The sequence below is a fragment of the Staurois parvus genome, unplaced genomic scaffold (assembly GCF_062004578.1).
Source record: "Staurois parvus isolate SC_StPar_1 unplaced genomic scaffold, SC_StPar_1.0 ptg000475l, whole genome shotgun sequence".
Lineage (NCBI taxonomy): Eukaryota > Metazoa > Chordata > Amphibia > Anura > Ranidae > Staurois > Staurois parvus.
This window is the reverse complement of record NW_028318271.1, coordinates 4,250,475-4,266,922: the sequence shown is the minus strand read 5'-3', so window position 1 is coordinate 4,266,922 and position 16,448 is coordinate 4,250,475. Positions and strand designations below refer to the sequence as shown.

Below are 16,448 nucleotides of genomic sequence, written 5' to 3'. Positions count from 1 at the left end.
AAAACTTGCAGTAGGGGGGGTGGCAAAAATGCCTCCCGCCAACAACCCCCTTAAGCTGCAATAGGCAGCAAATGGAGATGTTTATATGCCATGGGTGTGATGCTTCTTTCCCATGGCAAACTTCACCTGAAATGTAGCGATCAGTGGGCAGCAAGCCTGCTGAACACTACATATTAAGGTAAATGGGGAGGCGCCACAAATGCCCCTGTGTGCGGTGCACATAGTTGCTGTAATGTACCACCTGGCGGTACCTCTAGCAACCCACGGAATAGGATTCCCCGGAGCGCGGAGTCTAAGTCCCAGTCTGCTTTTTCACCAGGGCCTCTGATGGTGGGGATGGACTTGGAACAGGCAGAGACCAGCTCGCGGCCCCTGAGTACACCCACCCGTGGTCGAGGGTTCCGCCAGAGGTACCTGCTAGCAAAGAGCCTGACAAGAAGAGGAGGATGGGTCCGTGCGGGACGGATGGATGGCTGAGCAGAAGCATGGTCAGACAGGCCGGGTCAGTAACCGTGGGGACAGCGTGATACAAGGCAGCGGGCAAAGAATAATAGGGTCACTCGCCGAGTCAGTAACAGGGGGTCAAATCCAATGGGGAGCATCCAGAGAGAGGTCAGGCAAGCCAGGGGTCAGGGCAGGAGAAGACAGCACAGTCAGGATCAATCAGGGTCGGCAACAATCAAATGACAGATAGCAGGAGCAGGAACAAACAGATACGACCATACGGCAACCAGTGTCAGTGCAGAGCGGATTAAAATACCGCGCCCTGCACTGTCATTGGTGCCAGGCGCGTGCCCGTGGTCGCGAGTGCGCATGCGTGAGTTCCACCATCGCCGCAGCCGCCCAGGACCTAGTACCCGCATGCCAGTGCGCATCAGCACACTGCGCCTGCGCCAGGCCACACGCCGCGGTGGCTCCTGACAGTTGCAGTGCAATTATTGGCAAAAATAGGGTTAAAACAGGCGGTGAGGTGTCACATCACGTATTGAGTGCGATCTAAACACGGATAGGTCTTCAGAGGCAAGGGAGATTTAGACGCATGTTTATATCTACCCTTAAATGGTTAAAATAAAGATCTTCATTTGTTAAAACTGGAGCTTCATGCATCCTAAAAATATTCTTCTATTCATAAACAAATCAATAAGGAATATCTTGTTTTGTGCTACTGCTGACTACTACTGCTACTACACCTAACAGATGAAGCAGCCATAATTATAATAAAAAAAAATATAAATAATAAAAGTGAAAACCTTGTTTGGGTGTTCCTCAAAAGACCCGCACCCCACCTACAAATTCGATACCAGAGCTGTCCAAGCATCAGCCTTCTTAATGTGGCCCACAAAGCCCCAGCTATACACAACACTGTGTGGTGACGGTAAATGCAATTTAAAATGAACCTTCACTGACCTATGTTGCTGCTTGCACAATGGAGAAATTCATTTTAGAGAAGTTCAATATAGAAGCTGTAAAGTCAGGCCTCGCTCTGCTCTCTCCTTACTTCCTGTACACCTGCTCTGTGTTTTCATTAAACATTAGAAGTACTGTCAGCTTTCCAAATCACTGTTGGGAGGGGTAAACTGAGCTACTACTACACTTAACAAATAAAACAGCCATATCTATAATAAATAATAAATATAAATAATACAAATGAAAACCTTGTTTGGCTGTTCCCCAAAAGACCCCTGCCCCACCTACAAATCCTATACCAGGGCTGTCCAAGTGGCATCCTTCTTATTGTAGCTCACAAAGCCCCAGCTACATAGTACACAAAATACAGAGTGGTGGAGGTAAATGCAATTTAAAATAAAACCTCACTGACCTCTGTTGCTGCTGGCACAGTGGAGAAATTCAATTTATAGAAGTTCAATACAGAAACTATAAGTCAGGCCTCACTCTGCCCTTTCTTTACTTCCTGTGCATCTAATCTGTATTGCCATTAAACATTAGAAGTACTGTCAAGCTGTCAAATCACTTTTGTTATGGTAAACTGAGCTATGAAGAGAAAGTGAAAGTAAAACTGAGAAGCTTCAGCTGAAAACTTTGAGGATGAATTACTCCACGGTGGCTACAGCTACAGGGATCAATGGGATCTTGTTTAAACTTTCTTTACTGCTTGTTGAGAATAATTCAAGAATATCCATAGTTCTGCTTGACGCTCCTGTGCCATCACCTGCACCAAACCAATTAGACAACATACTTACAAAAGTGTAAATTATTTTAGTGTATCTAAAACAAAAACCATAAAGAAATACCTTGTTAGCAATACTGCTACATCATGGTGGGCTGGATGAGAGTCACTCTTTGGATTTATACTTTTTTGCCATTTGCAGAAACTTGACAAGGTTTGATCTGCATGGTGAACGATTTTCAAGCCTTCCTAGGAGAAAAATGGTGACATGTACTGTATATGTATATAAGGTAAATATTTAAAGCTGAACTGTGTAATAATCATAAACTGAAAAAAATACATATCATGTGTGTTATTACTGGAGTCTTGCTGTACTTTGTGTATTTCTTCCAGACCTGTTCAGTAATCCAGTGTGAAACTGTGAGCTTCCTGTAATAAAGACCAATGACTACTGTTTTCTCTCCTTGTGGCAAGGTGACTGGTCTTGTCCCTCCCCTCACTCTCTGCACAGGCTGTGATAGGTGGAGAGATTGAGAAGATTTCTTCTCAGACCTCAATGAGAAGTGTTGAGAAATCTCCCCAATGGCAGCACAGACTAAAAAAAAATATGTCAGAAGTTCTAACTTTTTCCCACTCTTCCAGTAATCCAGTGTGAAACTATGAGCTTCCTGTAATAAAGACTGATGACTACTGTTTTCTCTCCTCGTGGCATGGTGACTGGTCTTGTTCCTCCCCTCACTCTCTGCAGTGGCTGTTATTGGTGGAGAGATTGAGAAGATTTCTTCTCAGACCTCAGTGAGAAGTGTTGAAAAATCTCCCCCAATGGAAGCACAGACTGCAAAAGAAATATGTCAGAAGCTCTAACTTTTTCCCACCCTTCCACAACAACAACATTGATTTTCAACTTCCCTTTAAACTATTATGGTCTTGTTTAGCAGATATTCTAAAATTCTGTAAATGAGGAACCTCAGTGTCAGCCTAATTTAGTTAATTTACCTAATTTAGTTAATTAAGTTACAGTTAACTTGGCGAAAGTGCAGTAATTACAACAGCACATCCTATGAATGGGGCCCTAACTTTGCAGTAAGTATATGTGAAAATAAAATTCCTCCACCATCCCACAACCTCATGCTCTACCACTGTATCCTTTATGATCAACTATCATATTGTTCAAATGTGGACACATTACCTCTTCTTCTTCCAGTAAGATGACACGGACCACTTTTATGTGAACTGCATTACCAATGCTTGGATCATGAAACAGCCCCGCGACCTATAAGAGATAATGGGAAATTCATTTTCACCTGTGAAGATAATGATGTAGGCTAAAACAAAACCAATCTATAGCAAAATACTGAGTGCCTTTGTGTGAACTGTGATTGTTGAAATCCAGAGGCCCATACCAGTTTCATAAGAGTGGTGAAACATATATATTATCACCACACAGTTTGTATCTGCCCCAGACAGTCATAAGTCCTGGATTTATGGAATGGAATGGGCATTTGTGAAATGGATTCCAGATTGGTGGAAGCATAGCGTAGGGGGAGGATGTTCTTTTCTGGCCAATGCTCATTGAATATGCAGTGAACTGCGACATAGGCTGTTCAATAAAATAGGATGGGACAGGTTAGGACTAGTCAGTTGGGATCTATTGGGTTGGTAGCACTGGCATGAAGTTTTCCTCTCGTTCCTGATGAGTTCCCATCTTCCTACCCTATTGGCATGTGATTGTCACAGCTTTGTTGGCTGGGTTTTCCTTATCAGCAGCCAAACAGTACCTGATTGAAGCCCACAATGGATTTTGGTTGGCACAGGCTTTTAGACTATGTCATCCTGGTTGTATGTCATAGTTCATTTGAGACTGGTTATCAGATTGTAAGTCTCTTTTTTATTTGTCACTATGCTTGAATAAATACACTGTGTAAAATTATTAGAGCTGTGGATTTGCCTTTATAACCTAATCATTTCTATTGCTATAATAATGGTAAGGGGCAAGGTACCTTCATTTGATTAAACTAAACCAAACTATTTATTTATTTTTTTAGTTTTGGATATGCTTAAAAAAAATAGTTCTGTCAAGTTCACATTGCTGTCTGTGTTCCTGTTGGAGAAATTCCCCCCCGCTTGCAGTCCCTGTGACAACTTGTAACAACAAGACTAGAAATTGAGCAATTTTCACCAGGACAATACAGACAATAATAATAACCTGATAAATGTTCTAACCCTATACTGTTTATGATCCTAGTTACCTCTAATTGCAGTATTCTGCATGTTACCAGTCACTATCGCACAAGGCAACATACTGTACATTAGGTGTATTATGGTGCAATTCATTCTATCAATGTGTAGCGCCCTTTTAGTTAGCTAGGGGGAGCTCTAGTTCTACTGTTAGTAAGGAGGGCTGAGTAGCAGCCTGGGTGTGATAGCCAGGTGGGTCAAATTTAGGTCAGAAGCTGAGAGACTTGTAGAGAGATCTGGAAACAGTGGGCAGAGGTAAGGAGTGGCTGGTCTGTGCTATGATCCTGGCCAGTCCCCAACAGGAGGCTTGGCAAGGGGCCAGGACAGCCTTTAAGAGTAACTGAGCATGCTCAGCAGTAGGGGGAGTTGGAAGGGGGAGCTGGGATGCGAGTTTGGGTGGAAGAGGAAGTGAGAAGCTGGAGAGCAGGAGCTTGGGAGGCGGCCCAGATGGAGAGGCACTCACCTAAAGGCAGTGGAGCTTGGAAGAGGAAACCTCAGGACCTCGCTGGCCCCCAGAGTGAGAACCACTTGTGCAGCAGGGAAGGAGCGGCCCAGTTAGAAGGCCTGGTAGCAACCAACAACCCACTAGCTGCACAGGAGAAGAACTGAGTGAATAAACCTGCACCCCCTGGGCCAATAAGGGGAAAGGAGCATGCTGGTGGGAAACTGGATCCCCCAGTGGCAGATACTGGATCCCCTGGCCAAGGATTCACCCAGAACATCTGGATTAGGAGAATCTAGGGTCTGGGGTGGTACTACAGGAGATGCTGGTTAGCTCTCCAAAAAGAGGATTTTTGTCTAGAGACTTGTACATAGTTCCAGGAAGTTGTCCTCAGTTGCTATACCATTGGGTATCCTGTACACCACTTATCCCATCCTAGATCTAATTCCCCAAATAAAATCCAAAAAACAAGCTCAAAGGCTGGTTACTGTCTCCTGGATGCAAGTCTTAATGGAAAATGCCTGGCTGTGCAGGACTATAGGGGGACCCAAAACTTCAGCGACTCCTAAGGGGGTAGTGCTACAGATGGATGTACAATATTGCAGTGTGCTGCTAAAAAATATTGATTAGTATTAATGCAAATATATGGTGTAAATGGATCCTTAGTGAAAAAGAGACTCTCCCTTAGTTCTTGTTCCCAATGAGAAGGAATCTCCTCAATGTGGTCACAGAATGCAATGATAACCTGAAAGTACCGCAGTTCTATTCCTTCCTCAAGAGGTTAGACATAGTAACCTTAATAATATCTCCATAGCTCCCAACTGTCCTTGGTTTGAATAGGCTGTCCTTATTTTGGAACCAAATCCCTCTGTCCCTGTGAGATCCCCCTGGAGACTGGAAATCACTGTAGTAGGCACTGCTACTACAGTGATCTCTACTAGCTTTAGGCAACCACTTGGCACAGGACCCTAAAGCTAGTGGAGTTTACTGAAGTAGCGGTGTCTACTACAGTGATTTCCAGTTCACATAGGGATCAGCCAGGTATACTAATGGAAGTATGTAAAAATTGCCACATCTAAACTTCAGCTGTAATAGAAAATCAGCAGACATTTCTGAACATTCCAGCATATTCTTTTAGAACCACGTTGGTAAATTGTATTTCATACACTGAACTTACCATATTCATCACAGTGAAGATATAGGACTCCACATTCTCACTGCCGTGATATTCAATCATTTTGGTGTCAGCAACAACCAAAGTTTCCACCCATCTCTCTTTGCTGATGGATCGTGGGGAAATCCTTCTGCCTTTCATGTACTTCCTCTCCCACCTCTCCCGCTGAGCCTCTTGTTGCAGAACATACTTGTAGCTATCTGAAATAAAGTAGGATTCAGATTTATAACTCCCATTAACACAACTGAACACCAATGTATATTGAGGTCTTTCATAACTCTCATTAACACCACTGTTGTGGGGGAGGTCTTTTCTTACCGCCACTGACACCATTGTTTGGGGTCTTTAATTACTTTCACTCCAATGTTGGAGGTCTTTTATTACTTTCTTTTCATTATGTTTTATTTTATTATAGAGAGATGTACAAATACAGTGTACAGGTAGGTGCACAAAAGCTGAGGAACCAGCATGTCAACAAATATCAATTATATCAAAAGTGATACAAACAACAAGGTGTTACAAACAGCAAGGAATTATTATTAACATTTGATCAATAGAGCGAAGCATTGAGAGAAGCTGTGGCCATAGGACCAATACAGCAGGTTGACCTTAGCACCTAGCACAGCAACAATCAGTTAAGAAGGAAGGGAGGAAGGGAGGGAGGGAAGGAAGGAAGGAAGGGAGGGAGGGAAGGAAGGGAGGGAAGAAGGGAGGGAGGGAAGGAAGAAAGGGAGGGAGGGAGGGAAGAAAGGGAAGGAAGGGAGGGAGGGAAGAAAGGGAAGGAAGGGAGGGAGGGAAGGGAGGGAAAAAAGAAAAAGGAAAAAAGAAAAGGAAAAAAGAAAAGGAAAAAGAAAAGAAAGAAAGGGGGAGGAGGGTTGGAAAAGGGGAGGGGGGAGAGAAGGCGGAGGAGTAAAAAAGAACTGATGGAAGGGGGTCATTAAATACTTTCAACGACACCAATGCTGATTGGACTTTTATTACCCTACTGACACTATTAGTGGGGCACCATTCTTCCCACTAACTATTGATACAAGACCACTTATTACGCCTACTGATAACTGATACTGGGGCCTATGTACCCCCACTTACAATTGATGTAGGGACATGCTTACAATAAATACTGTAGCTCAGTAAGTGAAATGGAGAGTTCCCACTTCAGAGAATTGTTGCAGAAAAAATACAGTTTTACCAAAATCACTGCATTCACACCTAATGTTCTTCCACGTTATTATTAGATGAATATAAAGTTTTTATCATACATCACAAAATAGATACCCCAACACGATAACACAAAGCTGTTCCACTGCACATGCATTGCATGCAATACAATACAACACTAACATGTTATGATGCGCTGTGTTGCCAAAAATGGTGCATGCTCATTTTTTTTTACATTTTAGTGCATTCTCAGTTCATTCATTGGTGTGGAACTTAGATTTTTATACTCAAATGATATTAATTCAATCCAAAGCCACTGTTCCAGGTGTCTGGTTCACAAGAGCAGCCCAATCATCACCTAGCCGCCTTATTGGGATACTGCCAGTACTTTTTTGTAAATACATTAATTAGTATCCAAGTATTTCTATCTAAGGATCCAGCAATATCCAACTACTACATCAAGCATTTTTTTAAAGTGGAACTAAACCCATCAGTTTAACAGTAAAAAACCCCCCAAACAGTTACATTCCCAGCATGCCCCCAGCATCATATTTGCTTGTGCTATCAAAGAAACTGTCAAACCATCAAATGGAGAAACAGAAAAAGGGCGCACTGAACAAGGTGTATGATCCAAACAACATCTGAGTCCATACGATGGAACCCTGGATGACCAACTGGCTAACGCGTTTCGAGGACACAACCTCTTCCTCAGAGCCAGAGGTTGTGTCCTCGAAATGCCTTAGCCTGTTGGTCATCCAGGGTTCCATCGTATGGACTCAGATGTTGTTTGGATCATACACCTTGTTCAGTTTGACATGCCTGTGTTATTATGTCCATTGTGAGTATGATACCTATTTTTGTTTCTATAATAAATTATTTTAAATGATAATGCACTAGGTCGGTGCGCCCTTTTTCTGTTTCTCCATTTGTATCCAGTGTATTCGGACCACCCCAGTCTGTTGAGGGCAGCAAGCAGTGCATATTCCGGAAAATTCCAGAACATTCCTATTGGGTCTACTGAGTCCTTTCCTAGCGCAGGAGTAAAGTGTTTGTTGTGTTGGATCAAACCATCAAATATCTGTTGTCATAACTGATCACATGTGCAGCATAATGGCAGTTGCAGATCAAACAGAGGCTAAGAGGGCTTTCTTGGCTGAAAATGATAGGAGGGTTTAGTTTTACTTTAAATTGGCTGCCTTTGAGCAGTAAAAGTAATGTGCCAATTAATCGAATGCACCAAAATGCTGAGGTCTGAATGGGCCCTAAATATAGCCCTCCTCTGATGTGTATAAGCATGGTGTGCAAAGTATAAAGACTTTGTGAAAAGTTAGGAAACCCATAGCAATCAAACTGAAATCATTATCATTATTTCTATGGCTTATCTGTATACTGCACATTATAATTACACCTGTAAAATCATTACGCTTGTACATAATAAATAAGCCTGTTTCATAACTTTAACTATGATTTTATTTATATTCATTAAAAACGATACACATTAATTATCCGATCCCACAGAAAGCTGCTAATTGACTTTCCTGCCAAGCTTCTGACGTGTGTCACCGTTATGGTTTTATTATTATTCAGATTGATCGAGGAGGAGTAGAAATTTTCATCAGCAGGTAAACACTCTAGTAACATTCCCTGGTGACATCAAATGGATATTTTACAATGACAAATAGCTGATGAGCGATTTACTTGATGGGAGAAACAGGATGATATTCTGAATATAAATTTTCTATGGTTCATGACCTCAACAAGGTACAACAAATCAGTAAAAAATCCACAGCGGATAAATATATTTTTTCCTGTGTATTTACCATAATGTCCTTTTACCAATGTTTTTCTTTCTTTTTGTAAAGAAAAAGAATATTGAACCTTTAATTCCAAACACCATTCATAGTGTAGCACTACCTCCTTAGGAGTCGTTAGAGATGTGGGCCCCCCTATAGTCCTGCACAGCCAGGCAACACACATTTCCTCCACTCAGTCTTGCATTAGGAGACAGTAACCAGTCCTTGAACTTGTTTTTTTGGAGTTTTATTAAGATAATTGAACTTGGATGGGGTAAGGGGTGTATGGGATACCCAAGGGTAATGGCAACTGAAGACAAACTCCTTAGCAACTATATACAAGTCTTTACAGCAAACAGTCTCTTGAGGATGCTAGCCAGCATCTCCTATAGTACCACCCCAGACCCCAGATGAATTATCTCCTCATCCAGCTGTACTAGGTGTTTCCCTGGGAAGGGGATCCAGTGCCTACCACTGCAATGTGAACAGTGCTGGTTAAAAAGCTAATCCAGTTTCCCACCAGAGTGCCTCTTTCCCCTTACTGGCCCAGGGGATGCAGGTTTACTCACTTAGTCCTTTCTCCTGTGCTGCTGATGGGTTGGTGGCTGCTGCCAGGCCTTCTAGCTGGGCCGCTCCTCCCTGCTGCATGGGTGGTCCTCACTCTGGGGGCTGATGAAGTCCTGAGCTTTCCCCTTTCCAAGCTCTACTGCCTGTAAGTGAGCTCCTCTCCATCTGGGCCACCTCCCAGGTCCCTGCTATCCAGCCTCACTTCCTCATCTTTCACCCAAACTTTCCCCTCTGCTGGGCAGGCTCAATTACTCTTAAGTGCTGTCCTGGCCCCTTGACAAGCCTACTGTTGGGGATTGGCCAGGATTCCTTAAGAGTACAGACTAGCCACTCCTTACCTCCACCCACTGCTTCCACTTCTCCTTTGAAAGGGCAACCAAATGGCCCCTGCCTACAGGGTGGCAATGGGAGGAGCCAATCACATGTAATGTAAGCACATGTGATGACAGGGAACAAGCTAAGTCATCAGTGTATTTTTGCTCCTTTATTGCCCAACAAGCAAGCTCTAGGTGGAGAGGTGACATTACTGTTTCTTAAACCTAACAGAAAAATTGGTAGCATGATCTTGGCTGTGCTGTATGGCAAATGGGTATGACTCACAAGTTGCAAATCATATTATCTATTACATGTTTCTCTCCAATGTGCCACGCTAGCACTGACTGCAACATCCCTCAAAAATTCTCCAGTTCCAAATGTCTACATACCACAATCCACTGTCCAGGCCATGGCAGACCTATAAGTTTAGATGTTTTCACATATATGGAAAGGGTTGTCTTAACTAAAGGATTATTCAACCTTGGTCCTTCTACTAACCCTTAAATAATAACATGGTCTGCGTGACATGGGTTTAAATGGCCACAACAGCCATTTCATCTACAAGATGAAATACCATCACATTAACATAAAAACAAACAATAAACAATGTTGGCAATCAACTAGAATCACCCATGTCCTCCTCCGTGCCCCAACTGGCTTGAAGACATTACGAACTCACACGTTGTTAGTTTTCCCCCACAAGGGACATAGCTCCTGGGAGAACCACCAATAACTGACCAAGTGGAATTGCCATATGCCTACCTCCCCACAATTCTCGACTTGCAATTCTATGCGGTGCGTGAGGAAATGTTCTTTTCATCCAAACTCTCCGGAATGAATACCCAGCATCTTTCACATGAACAACTTTGCAGCTCCACCCTGCCCATCTGACTTTCAGCCTTACATCCCTTCCACATTGAACTCACATTTCTTTAACCCTTTTCTGACCTGTTCCTCTCCTTGGTTATGCAGGCCCTTCCTCTATTTGCTCTTCTCTGAGTTTTACTATACATAGGTAACAGTGACTCTGGGCACAGGCTTTTTGGAAGGGCTCCAGACAGCGGCACATTGTAGAGCAGGCTTTCTCAACCTGAAGTTCCTCCAGAGGTTGCTAGGGGTTCCTCAAATCAGTGACAGATTGATCTCCCACCTACAATGAACATTGACAACAGGGTGACATTTCCCACTGACATCCAATGTAACAGGTCACTCCTACACTGATCAGTGTAAAAGGAGCTTTTCTCCATTGACCTGCTACAGTATGTGAGGGGGCATTTTTCTATAGATCACCAATGTAAGGGGATGTTAGAACTTCCACAGTTTGTGTTTGTTTAAACACTTTAAAACCGGGCCGATTCTGACATTTCTCACATACTGTATATGTTAAAATCTGCATATTTTTACTAGAAAATTACTTAGAACCCCAAACATTACATATTTTTTGAAAGCAGAGACCTTGGAGAATAAAATATTAGTTGCAATTTTTTTTATGTCACATGATATATGAACAGTCATTTTTAAATTTCAAATGTTCAGAAAAAAATACACTTTACCAAATTTTAGTGCACACAGATACAATATTTTTGTAAAATATACAGTACAAGATGATATTATACCCAATTTTTTTGTAAAATATACAGTACAAGATGATATTATAGTGAGTAAATAGATATCTAACTTGTCATGTGAATTTAAAATTGCACACGCCCATGGAATGGCGACAAACAACGGTACCTAAAAATCTCCTCAGGTGACCCTTTAAAAGCCTTTACAAGTTACCAGTTTAGAGTTACGCAGGAGGTCTAGTGCTAGAATTATTACTGTCACTCTAACATGATACCTCACAAGTGTGGTGCGATCACCGTTTACATATACGTGTAAATGCATATATATATGCAGATATAAATAATTGCTGTAGCTCATGGTATGGTAGGTTTAAAGCTGCACTCCAGGTGAATAGCTAAATACACAGATTAGATAGATACACAGATAAAATACATATAAGGGTGCTGTTTTACCTTCAAATTATTTGCATTTTTGCACATCAAGTCCTGAGATTTACACAGCTCTGCCACACAGCACATCTCTGTGCGGAAGAGGAGACCTGATTTTCTCTACTTCAGGGAAATAACACTTAGGGCTCCTTGACACCATCACACATTGGTGTCACGTTGTATCGCTAATTCTAAATGACACCCAACATCATCTTGACAACAGAAGAGCATTGTAGCTCACCATAACGCTTGGTAACACATTACAATCTATATGCACCTTTTTGGAGCGTTTTGGTGCCCATTCAAATTAATGCAACATCACAACAGTGTGCAGGGCTCTATACAGGTTTTGTCCTTCCCCTAGCCTGTGATTGGACAGTACAAGGAAAAGCAAGAGACTAATGCTATTTCACTTTGTTCTCTCTCCTCCTATCATCATGCCCTTTCTTAACACGTGAACATTTCACCACACCTGGTGACTGTATTCCCGGGGAATTATGTTGGTTTAAAAATATATTACAAATATACAGGGGTTAGACAAAAAAATGGAAACACTACACGATTTGCAGGTGTGAAAGTGATGACATGTTTCACGTTGAAAGCTTAAGTGATGTAACATTCTTTTGTTTCCGCTATGTGATGAGACACCTAGCTAACAACCTCACTTTCGACATTCACTGCGTGCTCTGCTAGTAATACAGAGTAATGTCAGAGCTTACTGAGCTTCAAAGAGGGCAAATTGTTGGTGTCCGCTTAGCTGGTGCCTCTGTGACTGAAGTTGCCAATTTATTTGCCATGTCACGAGGTATAGTATCAAAGGTTATGACGGCATAAACAGTATCCAGGAAAACGTTGTCTGATAAGCATAAGCGCGGACAACATGATCAAATGACCGAAAGAGCCAAAAGGACATTGCGCAGGATTGTGACCCAGTAAACAACTGCTGCAAAAGTGACTGCAAAGCTCAATCTCAGTCTTTACGGGACCCATCATGATCTCCACCTGCCAATTTGGCTCTGCTTTCTGCCTTGTACTTCTACTGCCACCAACTTGGCTTGTATCCTCAATGCTGTTTCTGCTTCCTGTTTTGGTAATTCACTGCCCAGTAGTTGCCAACCTAGGTTTGTGTCTTTGGTACATTCCTATAACTTGCCCTGGTGCCTCAGTGTTCCTGCATCTGGTTCATGAGCAGTCTATAGTCATCTTGTAGGTGGGGTTGATGTCTTTTTATTCTTTGGGCTTCCCTGTAGTATGAAGTAGCTCCCACTAGGATTTAAGGGACAGAAGGGGCTAGAGATGAGATTCTGAGTCTGGAGGGAGACATTACTCAAGGAACATGTAGGAGCTGGAATGTAGTGATGGAGCCTTTGGGGCATCCAGCTTGAGGCTACAGGCATTAGGCCTAATAATATGAGGGTAGGAGGGTAAACTTTACATAGAGGATCTTGTTACTGATGTGTGAGCTTGGCAAAACTCCCATCCTACACCCTAGCTGGGAACAGTTGTCTTCTCTTATACTAACTCTTATATGGGACTTATTACTAACAATATGGACTGAGGAATTGCTTAGTTACAATCTGCTATTAAACCAGTTATGTGGGCTGTTAATGTTGCATCTCAGTAAAGCAACTTATCATGGAAGGATTTATGTCTCCATGTGATGTGGCTAAAGTTTTATATGTAGCATCCTTCTAGACAGGTGCTAGGATTAGTAAGGTTTAGTTGTGTTTTTATAGGGTAACGCATATTCAACTCACTGTACTCAGTGAGCTGTAATCATATAGCTAGGTCTGCTCAGTGTGCTCTGCTGCTACTATGATGCCTGTAGCTCCCTCTACCTTCCAGAAGCCAGTAGAACGTTCTGGAACATAGGTGTGGAGCTATGCACATAGTAGCATGAATATTGATACAGCCCCAGCCAAACCCAGGGAGCCTGGCCCTGAGGCATGCTGGGTTACATTACATATTCAGAAAGCACAATGAGCTCTTTTCTGCCGAGGATTGATCCAGCTTGGGAGAGGGCATGTTGCCCTCTCAGGCATCTGCTGAGACCTAAGTTCTACTGAAGCTGACAGAGTGGGGACGTTTACTGGGGATCTGGTCTGGTATCACAGAGGAAAGCTGCTATATATTCTCGGGCCCTTCAGGTGCTAGAAAGTCAGCTGTGGGTCCAGGCTAAAGGGGTCACCAGCTGGTGTCCCAAAGAGCTTTGTCCATTTAACCCTTTTAGTGCCAAGAACTCTGCTCAACTTGCTACTACTTTGCTACTATTGCCCTGAAGATTAGATAAGGTCCTCAAGTGTACAAATTTTCTAGATTTTAGAGTATCCTACTCATCTCCCTAATCCCTATCCAAGTTCCTGAACAGAAAAAATAAAAACAACAAAACAACACCCCTAGACTGGTCATTAAAGGAAATGAGCGAATATGCTGTGTCCCTGGCTGCCGGGTGAGAATAGTGGGGAAGTCTGTACAATATTCCTGTGGCTCTTATTGGAGTATCGCTACATTTGTATATCAAGTGTATGAAATTCTGCAGGCAGCCTGTTTGGGCAAGATATTCTACCAGTGGGCAGTGGTGAGGAAACCACTTAAAGAGAACCTTCACCCTAAAGGTCATGTCGTGTTTCCTGCCTCCTACCCCTTCTTCTCTTACAAATGGACATAATTAAAAAAAAAACAAAAACAAATGTCATTTATTTGTGTGCCTCAGTGAGACTTACGTTTTTTCTCCCCATCCCCTGCATGTGCACAGATGTGCTGCAAAGCTTTGGGACCTGAGTGAGCCTTGCAGCATAGCTGTGCACACGTGGGTTTCTCCAACCATCTCCACATGTGCGGGGTTTCCTGTGCATGTGCAAGATTGCTATTGGGGAAGTCCCAAAAATCAGCCATTCTTTGAGCATGCACAATGCGAAATCACAACCTGAAGGCTAGGCAGAACACTTAGACACATCTGCCCTTGCACCATAATGGTGGCATCGAGGGGAGGGGCAAAGCTGCCTGAGGGACGGACTGAAGATCTACTTTAATTATTTACAGCCAATACCTGCAAAGAGAAGAAAGTAGCTGGCCCTGTGTCAGGAGTAGTGGTCATGTCATTAGAGGAGCAATTAGTCTGGGATGGTAAACAGCAGTCTTCCCTTATCCCACCTCCCTTGTCACTGAGCTGTGTATTATGGACCTCTGTGAGGATGCAATTCACTGAACCATTAACCTGGAACCACATGTGAAAGCTTAGGGCTGCAAATGGAAGCAGAGCAGTGTGGTAGAACTGTTGGGGCAACATATCCTCTGGATATTGTCCCTGCACAGCTATAGGCCCTGGCCTCCTGGATGAGTGAACTGGCTTAACAACTCCAGTACCAGAAGGCATAGCAACTCTTAAAATTTGGACCACTTACTCAACAGGTCCAGTACTGCAGGCAACAGCAGTACTTGTGCTACTCCATGCTGGACAGCAGCTGCAAGAGCAATCCCCTTATCATCTTGGTCTCCACCAGGTACAAGACACATAGTGAGAAAGCTCATAAATTAATTCTACATGGCTCACTGAAGCTCATTTTAGCTATGCTGGAAGCAAATTTTGCCTGAGTGAAATTTAACATTTTGCCAGAGGTCAGATTTGTAAGTTTGCTTGCAAAATATTTTTTTCCCAAATCACTGTTCCATATATATATATATATATATATATATATATAAATATGTGTGGAATCATTTATTTTTAGCAATGAGTTTTTGTAACCAATAGAAAAATTTGCTTTAAACACTTGCTAAATGCCGTACAGCCCATCAAAAAGTGGTTACACCAAGCTCATGGCTGCAGCTGCAGCCATGATCTTGGTATCGTCTTTTTTTACAGATGTTGATTGGTGTTTATTACATCCACCACTCACAATGGTTCCAGTTGTAGCACCCTCCTAGGTAGCTAGGGGAAGCTAGACCCCAATTGTTAGGGCTGAGTAGCAGCCATGGAGTATGTCAGGACTTGTGTCGTCACCTGGGTCAATCTACCTGTGATCTGCTATCCTCTGCAAAGTTTGCCTCTCATGCTTTTTTGCCTGTTGCCCAGCTTGGTGGTTCTGTGTCTGATGCTCAGCCAGAAGATCCTGTTCCTGATACCCAGCCTGAGGGTCCTGTTCCTGATGCCCAGCCAGAGGGTTCTGATGCCCACCCTGAGAGTCTTTGTCTTGTTTCTGATGCCCAACCCAAGGGTCTTTGTCTTGTTCCTGATACCCAGCCTTGTGCTCCTGTTCTTGATGCCCAGCCGGAAGGTCCTGTCTCTGATGCCCAACCAGAGGGTCCCATGTCCAATGACCCACCTGCCTCTGACAGTCTTGCGTCCAACAACCTGCTTGCCTCTGAAGGTCCCATGCTTGATGATCTGTCTGCCCCTGGTGGTCCTGTGCCCAACAGCCTGACTGCCTCTGACGGTCCTGAACCTGATGTTCCACCTGACCGTACTTATCCTCTGCCTGCTGCGCAGCTTGACGGTGCTCTGCCTGCTGCCCTGCCTGACGGTGCTCTGCCTGCTACCCAGCTTGATGGTGCTCTGCCTGCTGCCCAGCCTGACGGTCCTCTGCCTGCTGCCCAGCCCACCTCTGATGCTCCTCTGTCTGCTGCCCAGCCCACCTCTGAT

At 43.3% G+C, this 16,448-nt stretch overlaps 1 protein-coding gene across 1 annotated transcript in view; it reads right to left on the bottom strand.

Moving 5' to 3' along the window:
• Window positions 1–16,448, bottom strand: part of ADAMTS12 (ADAM metallopeptidase with thrombospondin type 1 motif 12) — a 696,444-nt gene that overhangs the window by 312,545 nt on the left and 367,451 nt on the right. The window contains exons 4-6 of the mRNA XM_089689453.1: window positions 5,986–6,182; window positions 3,318–3,401; window positions 2,253–2,377 (exon numbers count right to left, since the gene is read on the bottom strand). Coding sequence (XP_089545579.1) covers window positions 2,253–2,377; window positions 3,318–3,401; window positions 5,986–6,182 — 406 coding nt within the window. The remainder of the gene's footprint in view (window positions 1–2,252; window positions 2,378–3,317; window positions 3,402–5,985; window positions 6,183–16,448) is intronic.